The 18,436-nt window shown below is 55.1% G+C and overlaps 9 protein-coding genes across 9 annotated transcripts; 3 read left to right on the forward strand and 6 right to left on the reverse strand.

The window, feature by feature from the left end:
• Positions 1-498: 498 nt before the first annotated feature.
• INS49_010344 (uncharacterized protein) lies at positions 499-2,818 on the forward strand (the record flags this gene model as incomplete). Its single annotated transcript, XM_043171070.1, has 8 exons — positions 499-565; positions 656-893; positions 956-1,467; positions 1,642-1,859; positions 1,928-2,104; positions 2,157-2,243; positions 2,329-2,418; positions 2,480-2,818. The coding sequence occupies 8 exons, from the start codon at positions 499-501 to the stop codon at positions 2,816-2,818; spliced, it is 1,728 nt and encodes a 575-aa protein (XP_043025635.1).
• Positions 2,819-3,066: 248 nt separating this feature from the next.
• INS49_010345 (uncharacterized protein) lies at positions 3,067-4,095 on the reverse strand (the record flags this gene model as incomplete). Its single annotated transcript, XM_043171071.1, has 2 exons — positions 3,067-3,346; positions 3,392-4,095. The coding sequence occupies 2 exons, from the start codon at positions 4,093-4,095 to the stop codon at positions 3,067-3,069; spliced, it is 984 nt and encodes a 327-aa protein (XP_043025636.1).
• Positions 4,096-5,008: 913 nt separating this feature from the next.
• Positions 5,009-5,708, reverse strand: INS49_010346 (uncharacterized protein; the record flags this gene model as incomplete). The annotated part of the gene is made up of 2 exons (XM_043171072.1): positions 5,009-5,364; positions 5,420-5,708. The coding sequence occupies 2 exons, from the start codon at positions 5,706-5,708 to the stop codon at positions 5,009-5,011; spliced, it is 645 nt and encodes a 214-aa protein (XP_043025637.1).
• Positions 5,709-6,648: 940 nt separating this feature from the next.
• On the reverse strand, positions 6,649-8,038 carry INS49_010347 (uncharacterized protein; the record flags this gene model as incomplete). Its single annotated transcript, XM_043171073.1, has 3 exons — positions 6,649-7,129; positions 7,196-7,371; positions 8,018-8,038. The coding sequence occupies 3 exons, from the start codon at positions 8,036-8,038 to the stop codon at positions 6,649-6,651; spliced, it is 678 nt and encodes a 225-aa protein (XP_043025638.1).
• Positions 8,039-9,695: 1,657 nt separating this feature from the next.
• On the forward strand, positions 9,696-10,598 carry INS49_010348 (uncharacterized protein; the record flags this gene model as incomplete). The annotated part of the gene is made up of 3 exons (XM_043171074.1): positions 9,696-9,752; positions 9,819-10,265; positions 10,338-10,598. 3 exons carry the CDS (start codon positions 9,696-9,698, stop codon positions 10,596-10,598), a joined length of 765 nt encoding a protein of 254 aa, XP_043025639.1.
• A 674-nt stretch (positions 10,599-11,272) lies between these two features.
• Positions 11,273-12,746, reverse strand: INS49_010349 (uncharacterized protein; the record flags this gene model as incomplete). Its single annotated transcript, XM_043171075.1, has 3 exons — positions 11,273-11,890; positions 11,946-12,431; positions 12,516-12,746. The coding sequence occupies 3 exons, from the start codon at positions 12,744-12,746 to the stop codon at positions 11,273-11,275; spliced, it is 1,335 nt and encodes a 444-aa protein (XP_043025640.1).
• A 557-nt stretch (positions 12,747-13,303) lies between these two features.
• INS49_010350 (uncharacterized protein) lies at positions 13,304-13,547 on the reverse strand (the record flags this gene model as incomplete). The annotated part of the gene is made up of 2 exons (XM_043171076.1): positions 13,304-13,424; positions 13,483-13,547. 2 exons carry the CDS (start codon positions 13,545-13,547, stop codon positions 13,304-13,306), a joined length of 186 nt encoding a protein of 61 aa, XP_043025641.1.
• A 664-nt stretch (positions 13,548-14,211) lies between these two features.
• INS49_010351 (uncharacterized protein) lies at positions 14,212-14,809 on the reverse strand (the record flags this gene model as incomplete). Its single annotated transcript, XM_043171077.1, has 2 exons — positions 14,212-14,520; positions 14,639-14,809. 2 exons carry the CDS (start codon positions 14,807-14,809, stop codon positions 14,212-14,214), a joined length of 480 nt encoding a protein of 159 aa, XP_043025642.1.
• Positions 14,810-16,907: 2,098 nt separating this feature from the next.
• INS49_010352 (uncharacterized protein) lies at positions 16,908-17,734 on the forward strand (the record flags this gene model as incomplete). The annotated part of the gene is made up of 2 exons (XM_043171078.1): positions 16,908-17,355; positions 17,415-17,734. The coding sequence occupies 2 exons, from the start codon at positions 16,908-16,910 to the stop codon at positions 17,732-17,734; spliced, it is 768 nt and encodes a 255-aa protein (XP_043025643.1).
• Positions 17,735-18,436: the final 702 nt, after the last annotated feature.

Genomic DNA, 18,436 nt, shown 5'->3' on the forward strand with positions numbered 1-18,436 from the left:
GATCGATCACTCCTGAAGTCGCGAGCGGTGGGTGGGAGTTGTACGCCCGTTGAGCTGTCACGGTGTAAGCGAGTGCAATGCAACTAAACAAGCGCCGCCCGGCGCCTTTCCTTCAGGGGCAACACGTCAGAACCCCTCCCAGCGCTCAGATGGCGGCACGGAACGTGGCTTAGTTACCCAGCGCACCGGTTTTGTGCCGGTCCTGCCGTTGGTCATGACTCGGCCGCACCCCAGCCTTTGGTTCCTTTGCCATCTCGCCTGCGACAGTTGGACGTGAGGTTGTGACACATCACCGCGAGCAGAGAGCTTCTATAGGTGCAAGCCGAAAGTTTACGCGAGAGGGGGACCCTGAGTCGTGGGACCTCTACTCACTGAAGTAGGACTGCCTCGCAAACAGTGCGAGCCGACCGCGAACGATCCGCGATGGCAGCTGCCGGGCACGTGTAGGTCGTTCCACTCTTGGGCCCGAGGGGTCCGAAAGAGGAAGCTGATTTGATAATGCCGGTGCTGATCATGTATGCATACTACATCAGGAACATGATGGACGACGTCCTCATCTCGAATTGTGAGCTTCAATGTCCTGGAGATGCACATTGTGCTTCATCATCCAATCCGGAAGAAAATCAACAGTCTCACCTCATTCCCGTGTGACCAGTGCCCCCTGTCCTCCTCAGATCGGCCTTGAGGACGCTCATCTCACAAGGAGCCGCGGCCCAGCGCCCCTTCGTCGAGCACATCCGTACACAGCTACTCGAGTCACCGCCGGCCTTCACCGATGCGACCGTCCTGTTCCCCCCGGGGAATGATGGCCTCGTCACGCAGGAATGCGTGCGGTACATCGCCTCGACACGGTGCCTCTTCTCGAGCAAGCTCGCCAAGGCCGCACTGCCATAGTGAGCCCTGTCACTTTGATGGACCAGTAGAGTAGTAGCGCGAGGCTGATCATCCAATACAGCCTGGCCCATTTTGTGAATTGCTTGCGGGAGGCAAGAGCACGGTGGGTACCTGGGGATGACCTCGACAGAGTTCTCGGCCAAGTCTCGGGCGATATCGTGCAGGCCATCCAGGCACTCAAAGAGTCCAGGCCTGAGGCGACGTCCGCTCTGTTTGATGACCTACAAGGTCTTCTGACTGGCTTTGAGGCTATCTCCAGCTACTGCTCCAGCGCCACCCCCCAAGCCCTGGGATATCCATTCACCAGGGCAGAGAGGCAGGTCCGAGATGTCATCAGCTTTCTGCACCCGGAAGCCGCGACTTCGCCTCCGTCTTCCCGAGCAACGAACATCATCAGCGTACGCGCCGAGAAGCGACGTGTGGATATAGAGACGTTCCAGCTCGGGCCGCATTGCATGCCACGTGTGTTCAACGGGCTCTGGCAGCTCTCCTCTCCCGCATGGGGCAGCGCAAGCGTAGAGAGCCAGGAAGCGGCCCTTGCTGAGCTCGTAGAGCTTGGCCTAAGTACTGCTGGTGAGTGGATCCGGCAGCCGTGCGTCTCTCGTGGTGGTGGTCTGGACCGAATGGCTACGTTGTGACACACGCCTGCAACTAGGGCCATCCTGCGAACACCTCACGGCCAACCTCTAACCGGTCGTCCTCTATCGACGAAAAGTGGGAACTCTTTACTAACAGAACCATCCCAAGACATGGCAGATCATTACGGCGACGCCGAGCTGATCTATGGGGATTTCCGCAGCCGGCTACCAGCTGACATGCGCGATGCGGTCCACGCGGCGACGAAGTGGTGCGTCTTTGGTCCTAGCGGCCAGCCGGTGACCACGCAATATGTCCTGCAGGCTGTCAAGGAGAGATCGCGACGGCTCGGTGGCCGGGTTGAGCTCCTGCAGTTCCATTGGCACGATGTGAGTGTTGATGAGCCGCGTCTCTGCCGATGGCCCCCATTAGATTTGGAGGCTGATACCATGCGCAGTACTCTTCAAAGGAGTACCTGGATATTCTCGTCGAACTCGTGAGAATAACGCAGACGCACCCTGAACTCGTCTCAGCCATCGGGCTGTGCAACTTCGACGCCCGGCACACGGAGGAGGCCTGCAAGTACCTCGTAGAGAAGACAGGACTAGTCGGGCTTGTATCAAATCAAGTCCAAGTATGCGACTATAGCTGCGTAGTGGGGACCCGAGCTGACAAGGGATTTACAGTTCTCGCTTGTTGACTCGCGCCCTCTGCAGCACGTGTCTGCTGTGTGTGAGAAGTATGGCGTCAAGCTTCTTACCTACGGGTCTCTTGTGAGTTGATGTAACTGCGAAGTTGCCATGGGCACCGGGATATACCTGAAATTGAGAGCACTCATTGATTGGGAATAATTTGAAGTGCGGCGGCTTCATCTCGCCAAAATGGCTTGGCCAACCCGCACCAGAACTCTATTCAGAGACGAGCCGGCTCACACCCTCGCAACGAAAGGTCAGCACAACCGCTCCAGCCTCGAAGTGCCGGAAGACTTGGATGCTTATCAAAACCACAGTATTTCGACATGGTCCAGACCTGGGGCAGCTGGCCTGAATTCCAGGCGCTCTTGGGGACGCTCTCCTCTGTGGCGGAGAAACACGGTGAGGGAATCTCACTTACGAACGTCGCCTCGCGCTGGGTACTTCAGCAGCTTGCTGTCGGTGCTGTAATCGTGGGAAATAGGCTAGGCGTGTCGAGCCATGCGGTTGAGAACCTCAACATCTTCAGGTTCAAGCTGGGTCAGGATGACATGGCGGCCATCAACAAGGTCGCCTTGGGTGAGGGCGGGCACAAGACACGGGCCGTGCTCGAGAATCTAGGGGACTGTGGCAATGAATACCGGGCTATGCACTAGATGCTCAGGCTATGGGAATTATCATCAGACCAAGTATGCCTGCTCGGGACGATACTAGGGCTCGGACATGTTTTAAAACTGCAAAAACAGAGGGCCTTGCTTGCCACTGACAGGCTGTGGGCTGCATAGAGACGGATCCAGTTTACACGAAGAAATCACGGGGCTGAAACTGTGAAGTTAAAGTACGACAAACTTTGATTACAGTACGCAGACTTGAAGTGGTGCTGGAATGTGCCTCCCAGTGATCCTCACCTGAATCGGAAATCAAATGCACGCAATCTTCCTCGTCGGATGCGAACCTGTAGGCATGCCATCTCGTTCTGGGGACAGTCACAGTTCTTCTCGCTAGCCATGGCGCCCTCATTCTGGTAGCCGTTCTTGCACACCGTTGTAAAGCAGTACCACTCCCGCGGTGCCTCGACGAGGTACTCCTCGAACCTCTCCCGTCTCTTTGCGATGTTGGCCATTCTTGCGAAGCTCAGGAAGAGTGTCTGGAGCGAGCAATACTCCTGACTCTCATCGAAGATGCTGGGCTCCAGTGATCGCAGGAATTCCAGCGCAGATTCATCTTACAGAAATCTTGATTTTCCCAGCTCCATGAAGTCGAGGAGTTCCAGCCATCCTGGATGTTGTTCGTCTTCGGAACCCGTCAGCGGGCCAGCACGGGGTGCCTCCCGCCCTATGTCTGCTGCCGCCTCGTCTCGATCACTTATCAACTGTCCAACAGACTCTCTAAGACGACTGTGTCTGATTTTGAGATTGGCTTCCCCTATCGCGAGCTCGAGTTCATTTACGGTCATTGCACAGAGGTCGGAGGGCTTGGACGAGGCTCGAGACTCGTCAATGGTGGGGGCCATGTACGCGATGACCTCGTTCGTGTGGCTCCGCTTAGCTAGAATCTCCGCAAGGATCTGCCAAAGCTTCTGTCCTCCAGCCGTCGAAGGATCCGAACGGGTGATCCAGCCAGTTCTGTGATGCGACTCAACTACGACACTCGCACCCTGCCAGGTGTTGCTGTTCATGGGCCGGACATTTACTGGCATGTTGTTGGCGTCGTGGACATCAACCACCGCCGTGTTGTCCTGTGATTTCATGGTCTTTTGGCGACGTTGGCCATCAGGGTCGATCTCTGCTTGGCGCTGTCTTCCAGCAACTTGCTTTTCTTTCTGGTGGCTGACATCGGCTTCCCTGGAGGGGACGATTTGTACCGCATCCTGTCGATTCTGTTGATAGGACGCGCCTTCGCCCTCGGGGCAAGCTTTGCTCTTGAGTGTCATGCTCGTTTGAAGGCCAGCACGATGTCCGTCGTTTTGATCCTGAAACGGCCAAGTTGTCAGTTTGGTAATCAGAAAGTCTATGGAATGCTTTGAGGCTCCTTTTGAAAGGCGGGTAGCGTCTTACAATGTATGTTGTCGTTGTGTTGTTCAAGGAGGGAATATCTTTGTGAGTTGGGCTACCGGGCCATCGGTGGCTGAATTGCGGCTGCTGAGGGGAGAGAGAGATAGAAGGGAAGCCAATGTGCCTTCAATCTGAGCTTTAAGTACTCGTCGGAGTGGTCTGTGACTGAAGGTCCGGTCAATGCCATCATTCAATCGACCCTAAATACATGTAGGGGCTGGCCTTGCGAAGGGAAGCTTTTGGTGGTCTTCACTGGGTCTTTGTGGGGCTCAAGCTCCAAAAAGTACGGGATGGACTTTTGGCTAACTCAGCTCCTGTGTATCTTTCAAGGTTTGCAGCGGTTTGCTCGGGTATCCATCTGTCTGCGCGTACACCTTATGTGTGCAGATGGCCGCTCGGAGGCCTTGGCTATAGCTCCCTTCCTAAGAACCGCTTCAGATCCACTCAGAATGGCCATGCAGTTCTCTGTTGGCCTATTCCATCAACTGTATTTTCGCATAGATTTCGACCTACGCTGGCTGACCTAGGTCTGGTGCGTCTCGATAGAGGACGTCCTTAGCGCATCTAGGTCAATACACAGCAGCTCAACGAACACTGGAAGATATGGACTTTAGGACATGGGGTAAATGGATTAGTAATTCCCTACATAACTAGCATGCTTTCTTGTGGGTCATCTCCCACGGATCTGACTTGCGTTCCATACAGCTGAGTGTTTGATCGCTCAGAAAAGTGATCGAGTGCGGAGCCCTGCGTTCTTCTTGTCGACGAATTCATCGATTGTGTCGAGGGTGGCTACTTCTGGCCAACTTTCGGGTTCTCATTACCACGCAGTTGGCCGAATGTATCCTTAAGCTCCTTGATATCGAGAAGCGTCTGGGCCTTGAGGTCTTGGATCTCTTTGAGGTGCGCGGCAGTCAGCTCCTGTGTCTGACGCCTGTGTCGTTCCTCGAGACCGGAGCAGCAAGTAGTCTTTGCCTTCTCCTTCTCGGCCCTCTCAGCCCTTTCTTTTGCTTGCTGGTCCTTTTTCTCCTTGCTTTGTATCTCCCGGATATGTTCGGGGGCCCGTGGACCTTCTGTATCCTCGTCGGTGTCCGCCAACTTGATGGGAAATGGAGGGACGTCCTGGAAGGCGATATCGCATTGGTCATCTGTGGAATATCTTTAGCAAGCACGTTACCACAGCAAGCAGTATGAATAGCTTACGACAGCATATGAACCACATCCTCCGCAATATGTGCTGAATGTAGAACTCCGTGGAGACAAGCTTCATTGTTCCATTAGGCCCCACTGCGGTGTGCTCCCGCATCACTGAAAGCCGGGTCTTCTCAAGAGCCTCGCTCCGTGCGATATCGATGAGTTCATCTGCGTTGTCGTGGTCTCGAAGTCTGTCCTCATATTGGCCCCTCACGAAGATTTCCATGGCGCTCACTTTTCGTTTGGTTATGTTCGACACGAGGTCGAAGGACTCTCCGTAACGCGATCGAAGCGCCATTCTCTGCTCGATTGGACGACTCAAACCAGTTTGTTTGCTGTGTTTGGCTTTATCTTTTGGTCGTTGTCGTCGTTGCTGCTATTCAGATGTCGAAATGGAGACAGACAAGGAGAACGTGTGGTGGTGTCTAAAGCTGACGGGGTGGACGCTCGATTATTGTTCTAAAAAACTAGGCCCCATTTCTGAAATGATTTTTGTGCATTCACCTAACCGTATGAATTGAGTTGGGTTGTCATGGTGACAAATGCGGCCAGCAGTTACAGGTACCGCTGCAAACACAAGACTCGAAGCTCTGCCTAGGATAAATTTACAGGGCTCAAGTACGAGACACCATCAAAGTCTGGATATTATTCCAAACGGGTCTTCAATATCCTCTACGACAGAGAATTCCTTGTTATGTGGCTACCCACTTAGCTGTCAGAGATATAAGCTCAGATCCAGTCAAGTCAACAATACAAGATTGCTCAAACAGCCAAGTTTTAAAAATTGTAACATGTCTCTCACCCGTGAGACAGTAAGCCAGCCTGGAGCCTAGTTTGTAGCTCCTGTAGAAAAATATGCGAAGCCCTAGGTCTATCACGATGGATCCATTTTCCTGTAGACCAGCCTGGCCGGAAAGAAGAGAGCTTGGTGCCAACATACTCAAAGGGCCGAAGGAGATTGGGAGACGATGATGGTTTTTGAACAGCTTCGGATTGGCGTTGTGCATACTTACGAAGCAATTCTGTCTTCTCCCAAAAATGTAACAGCAACCATGTTCACTTTTTCTACCCCCAGCAACCAAGCCCCAATTCAAAGCACAAAGAAAAGGAAACGCCTCCCAAAACCAAACGTAGTAGAATCGCCTCGGCGGCTCACTCGGCATCCAAGCACCCCTGAACCCGCCTCAAAGCTCTTGTTCACTCTCAACTGCCCCAATCTGTGGCACATGAACCGCCATCTAGCAATTGGCGAGCAAGTAGACGCCAGCACCCTTTTCTGCGCTTCCCAAGAAACCAACACTCGCATTACGGGGATCGGTGTTGGGTATCTCAAACAAGAATTGCAGAGTACCATCTTCGCCGGCCTGTGGGCAAGCTCTTGAGTTGATGGTCACTCCATATTCACCGGGGTTGACACCAACGGTACCGAAGGGTGTCAATGTCACGGAGACCCCATCGCCCTTGTCGTGGGTCTTCTGAGAATTACCTTTGGTGGAGTGATCGTCCGTGCCGTCCTGAGCCCTCATGGCGTTCGTCATCGATTGCCAGGTTGCGAAAGGCGAGTCCTCAGGTGTGCCGACCTTGGAGCCCTTGGGCTTGGAGTGAGAATGAAGGGAGGAAGCATTGTAGGAAGCACTGTACACGTCGAGGCTGATGGCGGACGAGCCGGAGGTACCAAACCTGGAGGCGGAAGACATTTTCAAGGCGGCAGCAGATGGCCTATTTCATTTGGTCAGCCGCATCGCCCTCCCAGGGCAAGGTTTTGCCGACAGCAGATATACATACCAAGAGACCATGAGCTGACAATCCCAGGAGCCACTGGCGATGTTGTCGAAGACGACGTACTGGTGGATCCGGTCGAACTTGACGTTGTCGGCAAAGGAGACGGACTGGGCGACATGGAAAGCCTTTGTGTCCTTGGCCGTGTTGGCCTTCTTGACGCCCGGCGCAGATTCATCGAGCTGTCGTAGGACAGAAGGGTAATAAGTGGTGCAGGTAGACGGTGCAACATGGGTCGGAGCCGCCGTGGAAGTGGACGTGGTGACCGGGTGGGAGCGGAGAGGGAGACGCCTAGAAGGCCGAAGATGGTGAGGACTGAGAAAGCTGTGTGATGCATTCTGGCTCTTGGATGTCGAGGGTTCTTGAGACAGTAGTGAAGTGCTTGATAAGAGAGTCACGGTGATGCTTTCTAGAATGTTGTCTCTGGCTCTGATGAGTTGAATTATTTGCGTGTGTGGATGGATGGATGATTGATGTCGCTCGCTGTCCTCCAGATTCTCGGGCAGACTGGCTCCTCTATATATCATCGAGGCGGCATGTTTTGATCGTCGCTTCCCCTTCTCGAAAACATGCATTCATCATACATGGTCGGTTGCAACAAGAGACATGCTTCTCAGCTGTGCCTTCCGGAAGACATCCTCAGCCAAGCAGAAGCTGATGGGTGGTCGATTATTCGCCCGGGCAGGACCGAGACAGGATGGCTCCCTCCTGAAGGAGAGCCCCAGCCACCCAACCTGGAGAGCTCATCATGAGGGAGACAGTCTTGATAGTCCGGTGTTCTAAGTCGTTGATGCTTGACGGGAGACAATCTCATACTGCGACGCCTACCCACAAAGGCGAAGAAGCCATATTGAAACGGTGGCTGAGAAGACCGGATAAGCACTAGGAGCGAACATGATCAAAACTGTTCCCAGGGACACATCACTTAGTCTGTCAAGCTCGACCAGCGTCTGTGTTGCACAGCAAGTTCACGATATGACTGTCGGGAGTAAGTGGCGGTGACAGCCATCTCGACAGCAAACAAGGCCAACGAGCAACAAGTCCACAGCCAAGTGGAAGCTGTAGCACTCACTGCACAAATGATAGAGGAGTAGGAGTGCGCCGAAAGGGGTGGTCCACACAGGTACGAACCTGTACGTATGGGTAGGGCCAGGCAGGTTGGACGCAGTGGTGCTGTGCCGTGTACTGTTAGGTGTAACAAGTGCTGGGTAGGGGGAAGGTACTTGGGCACATGTAGTCCCTGGCCGTTTAAACCATGTGTCTGTACCTGGACTACTGGGCCGGTACCTGTCTAGGTACCTAGGTAGCCTTGCATCCCCGCAACTTCCCGGTCGGGTGGGACTTGGACCAGGGCAGGGCCGAAGAAGAGTTCTAGAAGACGACTTCCAGAACCGCTGCACACAGCTTCAGGCCACCCCATTCGCTGCCAATCCCGTCTCTCGGTCCGGGTGGTGGTGCCCCGAGCTGCCTGCCTGCCTGCCTGCCTGCCTGCCTGCAAATGCAGTGAAACCGGCCCCGGCCATCGGCACACCCAAGAAGGAACCGCCGGACAGCGGGTCCTGCTCTTATCTGAGCTGATCTGAGCTGCCTTGGTCCGATCCGATCCGACCTGGGTGAGGACGATGCCGTCTCGACTTCCCCTTCCCTTTGGTGCTCTGCTTTCTGCCCGTCCCGCTCGGGACGTGTACAGACAGGTGCATGCGCATGTGTGCATACACAAGTGCGTGTGCCAATGGCAATGTCCATGCCCACGCCCAATGCCCACCGAACCACCTGATTCTGACATGCCTGCATCGGGGCGTCAAGGTCATGGTCGCTTAGCTCCCCGCCCTCTCCAGGTGCAATGCTACAGTACGTTCGGGCGTGCGGGGGAATGGGGAATGGCCTGCACTTGCACCGCGGACCGTGCCACCAACACAGTCAACCCAACCCAACCCAACCCAACCCAATCCAATCGAATCCCACTCAGCCCACCTCATCTTCAAACCAAACCCCCACCCGCGCGTGCCCTCCTGTGTTCGGCGTTGTGCTCCCTATTCTCTCGCCTCGGATCACTTCTTCCCATCGCTGCTGCCGGCCAGGTCTCCAGGTAGGTCTCCTTCCACAGCATCGTGGCCCCGGGCTGCATGCAGGCAGGCACATGTGGCCAGCCGCCACCTCTGCCCCTCCTTCACCCTCCCCAGTCACATTCGTCGCCCCGACGCCCAAGTGCGCCGTCTCCTCGGGGATCTCTTCTCCGTCACTGCTTTCGCAGACTATTACCTACAGGATGCTAACATATCTTTCTAAGCATCTGTACTTATCTTCCCTCTTCTTCCTCCTCCTCCTCCTCCCCAGTCACGTGGGCCGACTTTGGCCAGATCAATTCCTTCCTGGCCGTGTAGGAAGGCTTCAGTAGAGCAACGGACCCTTTCGCACTTTGCCGGCTCTCCTACTTGTGACCCTGCACCCAGCTTGCCTCCTAGCCACCTCCAGATATTCACCCACTGCGACCCTCTACAACAGCATGGGCTCTACGGACAAGTCCCAGGACGAAATAACCATCCTGGTCACGGGGTTTGGTGTAAGTCTGCTCCACCAATGCCTGATATGGCCCGCCTGGCCGCTGTTGCTGACCGCCCACATGCAGCCATTCAAGGATCAGTACCCTCGGAATCCCAGCTGGGACATTGCCTCCTCGCTACCCGAGTACCTCCCTCCCCTGAATGCTAAGTCCTCGACCGCCGTTCGGGGCGGGTCTCTGCCCTTACCTCCGGTGCGGATCGTAGTCCATCCTGAGCCAGTGCGCGTCACGTACTCGGCCGTCCGGAATCTCATTCCAAAGTTGTGGCAGCCCGACTTCGAAGGAGTCCCAAAGATCGACTACGTGCTACACATTGGTATGGCATCCACTAAGAAGCAGTACGTGCTGGAACGACTCGGCCACAGGGACGACTACAAACTGCTCGACCTGGATGAGAGGCTGCCCAACCAGAATCCTTCCTCTGACGATTACCCCTGGCACGGCATACCTGCTCAGTTGACGACCGATCTTGACGTGGCAGACATCAAGAGGAGATGGGAGACGTACTTACCGGTGAGTGCGGTCAGGCCGCCGTGCCAACGGTGTGTACTGGGCAACGATAAGTCTAATTTGGGCAATTCACAGGGCAATCTTACGCTCAAAACCTCAGAAGATGCCGGCCATTTTCTTTGCGACTACATATACTTCAACAGCCTGGCCAACTGTCACCGGGCAGAGCAGTGGAAGAGAGTCTTATTCATGCATGTCCCGGCCGTGCGACCTGAACCCGCAGATTTGTATCGCGAGTCGATCGACCTGGGCCGAGAGATTGCCATACAGCTTTTGCGATCACTCGTCGAGAGCGAGCTCGATAGTTCACGAGAAGGCGCGGAGGCTGAGTTGTGAGGGCGCATGTATCTACTGCATCCGAAGGCGTTCCTCAACTGAAAGGCGTGACTAGCATTCTGGCTCAAGCACCCGGTGTGTCTGTGTTGAGCCATCGCAGGATTCATCAATGTGTAGATCGAGCGAGCAAGGGCGTTTGGTGGACCGGGAACAAGCGGGCGACAATTCAGGGTCCGAGAATGATTGAATTCCTCTTGCAACAGCCCCTTGAGGCTGCTGTGCTGCTCTTTGTTCAGTGCGCCAGTGTGGAATAGGCTTGAAAAAAGTCGACCGACTTTGACCGTGAAACAAGGTTGGCACCGTCCTGCGCGGGGAGGAGATGGGCATAAAGATGTGGTCCTAACTCGGGTGTCCAAGGAGCCTAACGTGGGCGAGTCAGTCTCTCGACCTACATGCAAGCTTTGACGCCAGGTAGGGAATGTGACCCCAAAGGACTAGACATGCCACGAAGCTCCCCGATGCTTCAAGGAATACCCAGCCCAGCTCCGACATTCGAGTGCCAAACCAGTACTGAATTCCGATCACTCGGTGCCTTGCTTGATAGATGCTTGGTCCCTCACATGCAGGCTCATCACCTTTGCGGCACAAGGGGGGTGATTCTCGAACTATGAATGTGGTGCTCGTATCGGAAGACATCCCACTCCCGTCTCCTAGAAGCCGGAGACTCGCAACCTCTAAACCTTCTGGTTTTCTGGCCACCCAGCTCGACCGTACTGGTTTGCCCACTTGACCTTGACACCCAAGTGCTGCGCCGTCCTCAAGACGAATTCCGGTTCCCTCAGGAACTGCCTTGCAACGATGACCACATCCGCTTTGGACTTGTCCTCGCACTTCTCGGCCACGGCAACATAATCCATTGCACCCTTTTCCGGGTCCTCGCCAACCGTGTACAAGCACTCGCTTTGTACGATGTCCCTCGCCATCTCCGCGGTCGTGATGAGACCAACCGCGCCGATCAGCAGCTTCTTACCTGCCTCTTTCAAGCTCTGCCGGATCTCCCCGGCCGGATCAATTTGGTAGAAGGGGTTGAGGTTTATCTTTTGTAGGTGGTTGTTGCCGCCCGAACTGCAATCGAGGAGGTCAACACCGAGCTCGGGGAGCATGTGAGCCAGTTTGATGCTCTGCTTGAGATCCCAGCTGTAATCCTTGCTATGCCATTCCATCCATTCCGTCATGGAAATACGGAGGAAGAGCGGCATCGTCTCGGGGATGGCGCCGCGGACTGCCTTGATGATCTCAATGAGGAACCGGATGCGGTTCTCGAAGGAGCCGCCCCACTCGTCGGTTCGTGTCTGCGAAATCATCAGCTAAGCATCACGCTCTAGGAGGCTAGAAGGAGCTACTCACGTTGCTGAGTGGCGACGTGAACTGGTTGATGAGATACCCATGGGCGCCGTGGATTTCAACAACGTCAAAGCCCGCCTGGACAGCCCTCTTCGATGCCGTAGCAAACGCCTCGACGGTCTCCTTGATCTGGTCCGCCGTCATCTCCTTCACTTGCGGGTAGGTGTCGGAGAAAGGTATGGAGCTTGGCGCCCACACATTATCCGGCCACCCACCGAGCTCCTCGGTAGCGACGTGCCCCTCGCCGACCTTCGCCCGGTGCCACGGCGACAAGGTGCTGGCCTTGCGCCCGGCGTGGGCCAGCTGGCAGCCGACCTTGTGGCCCTGCGAGTGCACAAAGTCGGTGATGCGCTTCAGGGGCGCTATCTGGCTGTCCTTCCAGATGCCAGCGTCCTCCGGGGAGATGCGCCCGTTTGGGAGCACCGAGCATGCTTCAGTTATGGTCAGGCCGGCCCCTCGCACGGCGAAGGCGCCGATATGAACAAGATGCTTTGCCCTTTGTTAGTCAAGGGCTGTTCCTTCTAGAGGACCCGAGTGGGGCCGGGATGGGAACTGCAAGCTGCGAGTACCAACCCAGTCTGTGAGGTGGCCGTCATCTGCGCTGTACTGGCACATGGGCGAGACGACAAAGCGGTTCGCCAGTGTGACACCCCGGATGGTCAGGGGATGGAAGATGGTGGGTGTCTTGGACGGGTGCTCAGGGTCAAAGTCGAGGGCTGTGCCGGCTGGGGGTTCCTGAGCAGGAGTATAAAAGGGGACACCTTGAGCAGGCTTGCTGGCGGTCTTCTTGTTGAGCGTGGCCATGGTGGATGGTGGGGCTTGGTCCGCAAGGTCGAGGTAGAGTTAACGTCTAGATCCAAGCTCAAGTGCAGGCATAAGTTCAGGATGCTGTGGTGGACTGTGTCTGGACTTCGAATGGCGGAGGAACATCTCGTTCAAAGGGACTTATAGACATTCCTGGACCAGCACGCGATATGTCAGTCATGCATCATTGGACGAGGGACTCCGACTTACACAGGGCCCGCCCCACATCGCCGCAGGCTCGACATGATCCCCGCATTTGACCCTGTCTCATGCAAGTGACATAGTAAGCATTTTCTAGTGTCGGCCTCCTGTCGTCATCCACGTTCACACCCCCGGCAGGGTCTCCCGTTTCGGCAGGAATAGGCACAGAGCGCGGAACGGCGGATCTGGATCTCCCAGCGAATGTCAGGGCTGCCGTGAACTTCAGCCTGGTCACGAGCAATTGTCACCATGCAAACTCGGAGCCACACCCCAAGGCATCCTTCAGCGGGCAAATGAAGGAGCCCCCTCACAAGAGCCTCAGCACAGGTCAATGGTTCGTTCATTGACGTCGTTCATCATGACAGCACCTGCCGAGGGGCATGACTCGGAATTCGGCCGGGGATGCGGCCCGGTCCGTCGGGGAAGACGGCGGCAATGATCCACAACTTCGTGATGCTCCACCTTCCCGTCTCGGTGCTGGAACATGTCAGTATCAGTAAGCAATGCAGTAACGCGGCATTTACTTCAGTCTCACCAGCCCATTCTCTGGCTGATTGTCTCTTGCTCTAGGCCCCAAGCAGAGCTTAGATTCCAGGCCATAGTGTCACCTTGCCCGGGCCAAGTCGCTTCTGCATTGTCTCCGGGCTCCTGGTGAGTAGACAATACGTCCAGTCCTATTGGGTTTTTGTTTATTCCTCCATAGTGAACATTCCACAGGTTGGTCCAAATTTATCTGGCTACTTTTTCCGGTCCTTCGTAACACTATAGACTTACCCAGGCATTCTTTATGTTACCTTGGATCACCTGCGTGGCGATGTGAGATTCGATTGTCCATATGTATGCTGAAGATGCACTAGACGTGGTTGTATGGAAAGCCATACAGTTGGCAGAATAGCAAAATATATAGGAGCTCGTTATCCTGTCTGTGTAATAAGGTTTCTAACTAAGTACTTTAGCATTGAAGTCTAAAATTACGTCAGAGGGCAGTATGTAGACGTAGACTGATAAAACATTGAATCTCTCCCATCACGGGTCACTACATAGTAGAGAGGAAGTGACTGACACAGGCAGGCTTATTGTCACATTGGTAACTACGGACTTGTATTGGCGTTGGTCTGTAATAAGAGAAGCAAAAAATACACGCATTTTACCATTTTACCTCAACAGTGTATACTATGGAGGTGCTCTTGTGCACAAAAGAACGGAAGCATGTCTCCATCCTGAATGGAGCATGTATAAAACTTCTTGGCCCTGTTATTGTGCCCTAGGGACCCAGTCCTCTCGACCTACAATCTTCCACCAGCGTCTTCATCGCTTCGTTCCCTGCCGCTGCCAGCCGCTCAAATTCGGCCATGTGCTCTCTCACCCATTCAGCGTCCTGACCGGCCTCTGGACGGAGGAACCCGTTTTCCTCGCCGGCAACGAGACTACCATGCACCGAGATGAGGTCGAGCGGCGTTGTCGGCAAGACCGTTTCCCAGGAACCGCGGAGCTGGCGGCACAATTCATCGTATGATGAGCGAGGGCGCGAAGGGCCAGAGCGGACGTGCGCTTGAATGGCGTTTACAAGTTTCTGTGAGACAGATTTGGGGACTGTAAGCATCGGGCCTTATCCGGCTCAAGGTGATGACCATTGTCTCTAGACTTGTATTTGTGAGGTGAGGAGGCCGGGACGCGTTGGGCCGACTTACGCGTTTGCCTCCGACATAATGATGTACGCTGGACCCATCTTCGAATCTGACGTTGACAAAGAGAGACGGGGTGGTGAACAGGTTTGTGTGGACCTTGGTGATGGCACTAGCGAGTTCATCGCGCTCCGAGGGGCCGATGGGATCCCGGAGGGACACGACATACCATGGCATCGTGTATGAGCTGAGGCACGGTGATGCTGACTGAAAGTTCAAAGTGAATATGCTGGGCGATGTTAAGTTGATGGGATGTCCTATCAGGGCTCTTCGGACTTGCAAGAAGAGTAAGGGTATACGAGCGTGGAGGGCTCTTATATGTGGCGGCCATCCCGACTTCGGGGCGGACCGGTGCGGAGCGGAGGTGAACCAAGTGTTCGTTATGTTTCTTTCATCGGCAGTGAGAATCCCAATGTTTACTCATCAGCGGGGTGGTAAGTGCGAGGTTATGCAACACACACCATTAGGCGTGTTCAACGCATGTGACAAAATTGCATGGAGGACTGGGAGGATGTACCCTAAACTTGGCATCATGTCTAGCAAAGCACAGCAGCGCCTGAGTAACTCAAAGGACAAGGGGCTACTAGTCAAGGCAAATTTGTAGACCATTTGTACATAGCGTTCCTTCAGTTGCTCGCATTTAATTACTGAAATGCATGCCATCCAAGAGTGGATACACAATACAGGTCCAGCTGAGCGAGAGGGCAAATCGTCTCTGAGCCTGTTGGAACTTTTAATGCTTGGTCGAACTTGGGGATCTTACAGAGCCGGATATTGGGGCATGTGCTCAGACGAGCTAGACTATATCCTCCCAGGCCGATTCTTCCGGTATTTTGCCATGGCTTCGCCTGGGACAAGGGCTAGCGACATGTGTTGGAGTGCTACAGGCGCACAGACACACAAAAGAAGGGCAGTCTGTAGTGGTGTCGCATATATGAGAGAGCAACGAGCCTCGATACCTCTGGTGGGAGCTGCAAACCGTGAGCGCCCCCGAGGACGAGCAAGTGGCACAACTGATCGCCCATGGACTCGGTGAGGTAATTTGGCTCCCGAGGGCAAGACTACATACCATCTCGTCGATGCTCAACATCAGGTCTTTGCCGGCAAATAAGGGGAGCACTGGCTGGGAATGCGAAATCCACCATGCCAGCACCCAGAAGCGGCACGGAGAGATTAGAAGCCCTGACATGTCTCAGCCGACGAGGAAAAGCAGCCCCGGCTGGCTGGTCTAAATGGGCAGACGGGGAGCAGAAGGCAGAGAACAGAAGGGCAGAACAGAAGAATGAGAGGCTCGCGCCGACCCTAGGCAGGACCCTCGATTGCAAGGTAGTCGGGTGCAGACTGAGCAGCTGGCTGCGAGAACATCGACGGTTTGGAGAGGTCTGGAAATCGCGGCACTGACACGACTGAGACGAAACGCAAGAGGCGGCACCTTGCAGGGTCAGGAGAGGTTCCGAGGCTGAGATCGGCAGTAGCAGTGGTGGAAACAGCAGTAGCTTTCGTAGGTCCAGGGTGCAAGCGCAGGCGCAGGTGCAAAACGCCAAGCTGCAGCTGCGCGGCTCGCCGTTGCAGCATTTCTCCACTCATCCATCCCGCCCGCCGGTGCCTCCCTTCTTTCCCGCTGCACTGCGTTGCTTTTGCAGGCGGCAGCAGCAGCTTACTTATAGTCCACCGAGGCGGACTAGACTGCATCCTGGGAGCTGGGGGAGATGGGATCGCAGTCCGGCCTACCGAGTCAATAGTGTGTACTTGCAAGTTGGAATTTCCAAACACGAGCCGCTGCCGATCAGCTCTGCACGGGACAAGACAGGACATGACAAACCAATCTGATCATCAACCGAGAACCACTTCATCTTGCCACCTACAACCTGCGAAGCCCCCGTCGTCTCAACCCGAACAGCCCAGCCCGGCGGCATCCACCAAGCTCGTCTGCACACGAACCGACAACACCCCATTCCGTCCTACGTCAGCCTGACACTCTCGCCGACGCGACCTCCATCCAGGCTCCCTTCCCGCTCACGCCTGAACACAGTACGGTCACGGCTGGCCTGACGTTCGAGACAAGCGACACGGAAGCCGACAGCCAGGCCGTACCGGCGCCAGCTTTGGCCACATTTCCTAGCCACTTGTGAGAACAACACTGGGGGCAACAACCGACAAATCACCAGCGCCGTCCCCAGAACACCCTGTTCGATACCATCAATTGTCAGATCTACTTCTAGGGACAACAAGAAGGACAAAAATACAGGGACGAACCATGCCTTCGGCACGGCGGATGCGCCTGCTCCTCGTAGGTGTAATCGCCATTGTTGTGATGACCTTGGTCTACACCTCCCAGCTACGGGCGTCGCAGAACCCAGACGTGAGGACTTTCGGCGACTTCTACGATCGAACCAAGAGTGAGCTGGAGCGAGCACGTGGCGGCCAGAAGAAGCAGCAGCAGTCGGTCCTGGACTCCAAGGGCGGAAACGGCAAGGATGACGATGCCCAGCTGGCCAAGGAAATGTCAGACCGACTCAAGGCTGCCGAACAGAAAGCAAAGGACTCAGCCAATGCGAAGGCGCCGAGGCCTGATGCGCCGGACAAGGTCATCGGCGTAGGCAATTCGGCCGCCGGACAGGACAAGTCCAAAGACAAGGCCGGCAACCAGCTCACAGAGAAGGAAACCGACGAGGACCATGAGGTCGAGACCATTATCAACGACATTCTCAAGAAATCCCCAGGTATGAGCCTGCCGAATCTGTACCTGGCTTGCGCCACTGTACGCTGACACTGCCTACAGTTATAATCTTCTCCAAGACCTACTGCCAGTTCTCCAAGAGGGCAAAGGCACTCCTCCTCGACAAGTATTCCATCACGCCTGAGCCCTACGTTGTCGAACTGGACGTGCATCAGCTCGGCAAGCCAATACAGGACAGGTTAGCAAAGATGACAGGCCGGAGGACCGTCCCAAACATCATGATCAATGGCAAGAGCATTGGCGGCGCCGACGACATCGCAGAGTTAGATGACGGCGGCGAGCTCGTTGAGAAAATTCGATCGCTCGGCAGCGTGGGCGGCAAGACCGTCGAGGTCAAGGAGCGACATGGAAAGCAAAAATAGCCTCCTCTCCTGACCTTGAGAAGACGGACGGGTCCGGGTTCGCACGAAGCCTGCTTAGACCATGGCATTTGTGCCGGGAGTCTGACGTGGATTGGATACTTCCAGAAACCCCGCTCAGAGAACCGTTGCTCATTGCGCAGCAGCGCTCGTCCGGGCACAGGGGATGAAACTTCCATGATGGCCTGCACAATGGACACCGTAGTGTCCCACTCTATTTTTTCGGCATTCAACAGGGCGGGAGGAGGCTCAAGTTGAAAAGTAGTTGCTACGCCACAATCGTTCTCAAATGCTTCAGCCAACCATTGCTCTAACCCCTGCGTCAGATCTCAGTAATCCATATCGAACGGCTTTCCGCCATTGTCAGGTCTAAAGGAGGGGCTTGGATTGCACCAAACGAAAAGCCGGTCGTGCGCCGATGAGTCGTGTTTGACTAAATGCAACGAGCGACGGCGTCCCAGGGCGGCCGTACGACTTGTACGCTACTAGGTCAACAATGACGGCTTCGACCCGCGTGTCAGGTAAAGCCAGACTTCGGAAAAGAAGACGTCAACCAAAAATATCAACAATTTTCGCAATTCAATTCAACGGGACGGGCCTCGTCAGGGTGTACTGTGAACGCAGCCCGCAGAGGGTTGAACAGAGCTTACGACTCGGGCACCTCCTTCTTCAGTCAAATCTTCTGGAGCCGGATTTGACAATTGA

The sequence above is a fragment of the Diaporthe citri genome (assembly GCF_014595645.1).
Source record: "Diaporthe citri strain NFHF-8-4 chromosome Unknown scaffold_4, whole genome shotgun sequence".
In the NCBI taxonomy this organism is placed as follows: Eukaryota; Fungi; Ascomycota; class Sordariomycetes; order Diaporthales; family Diaporthaceae; genus Diaporthe; species Diaporthe citri.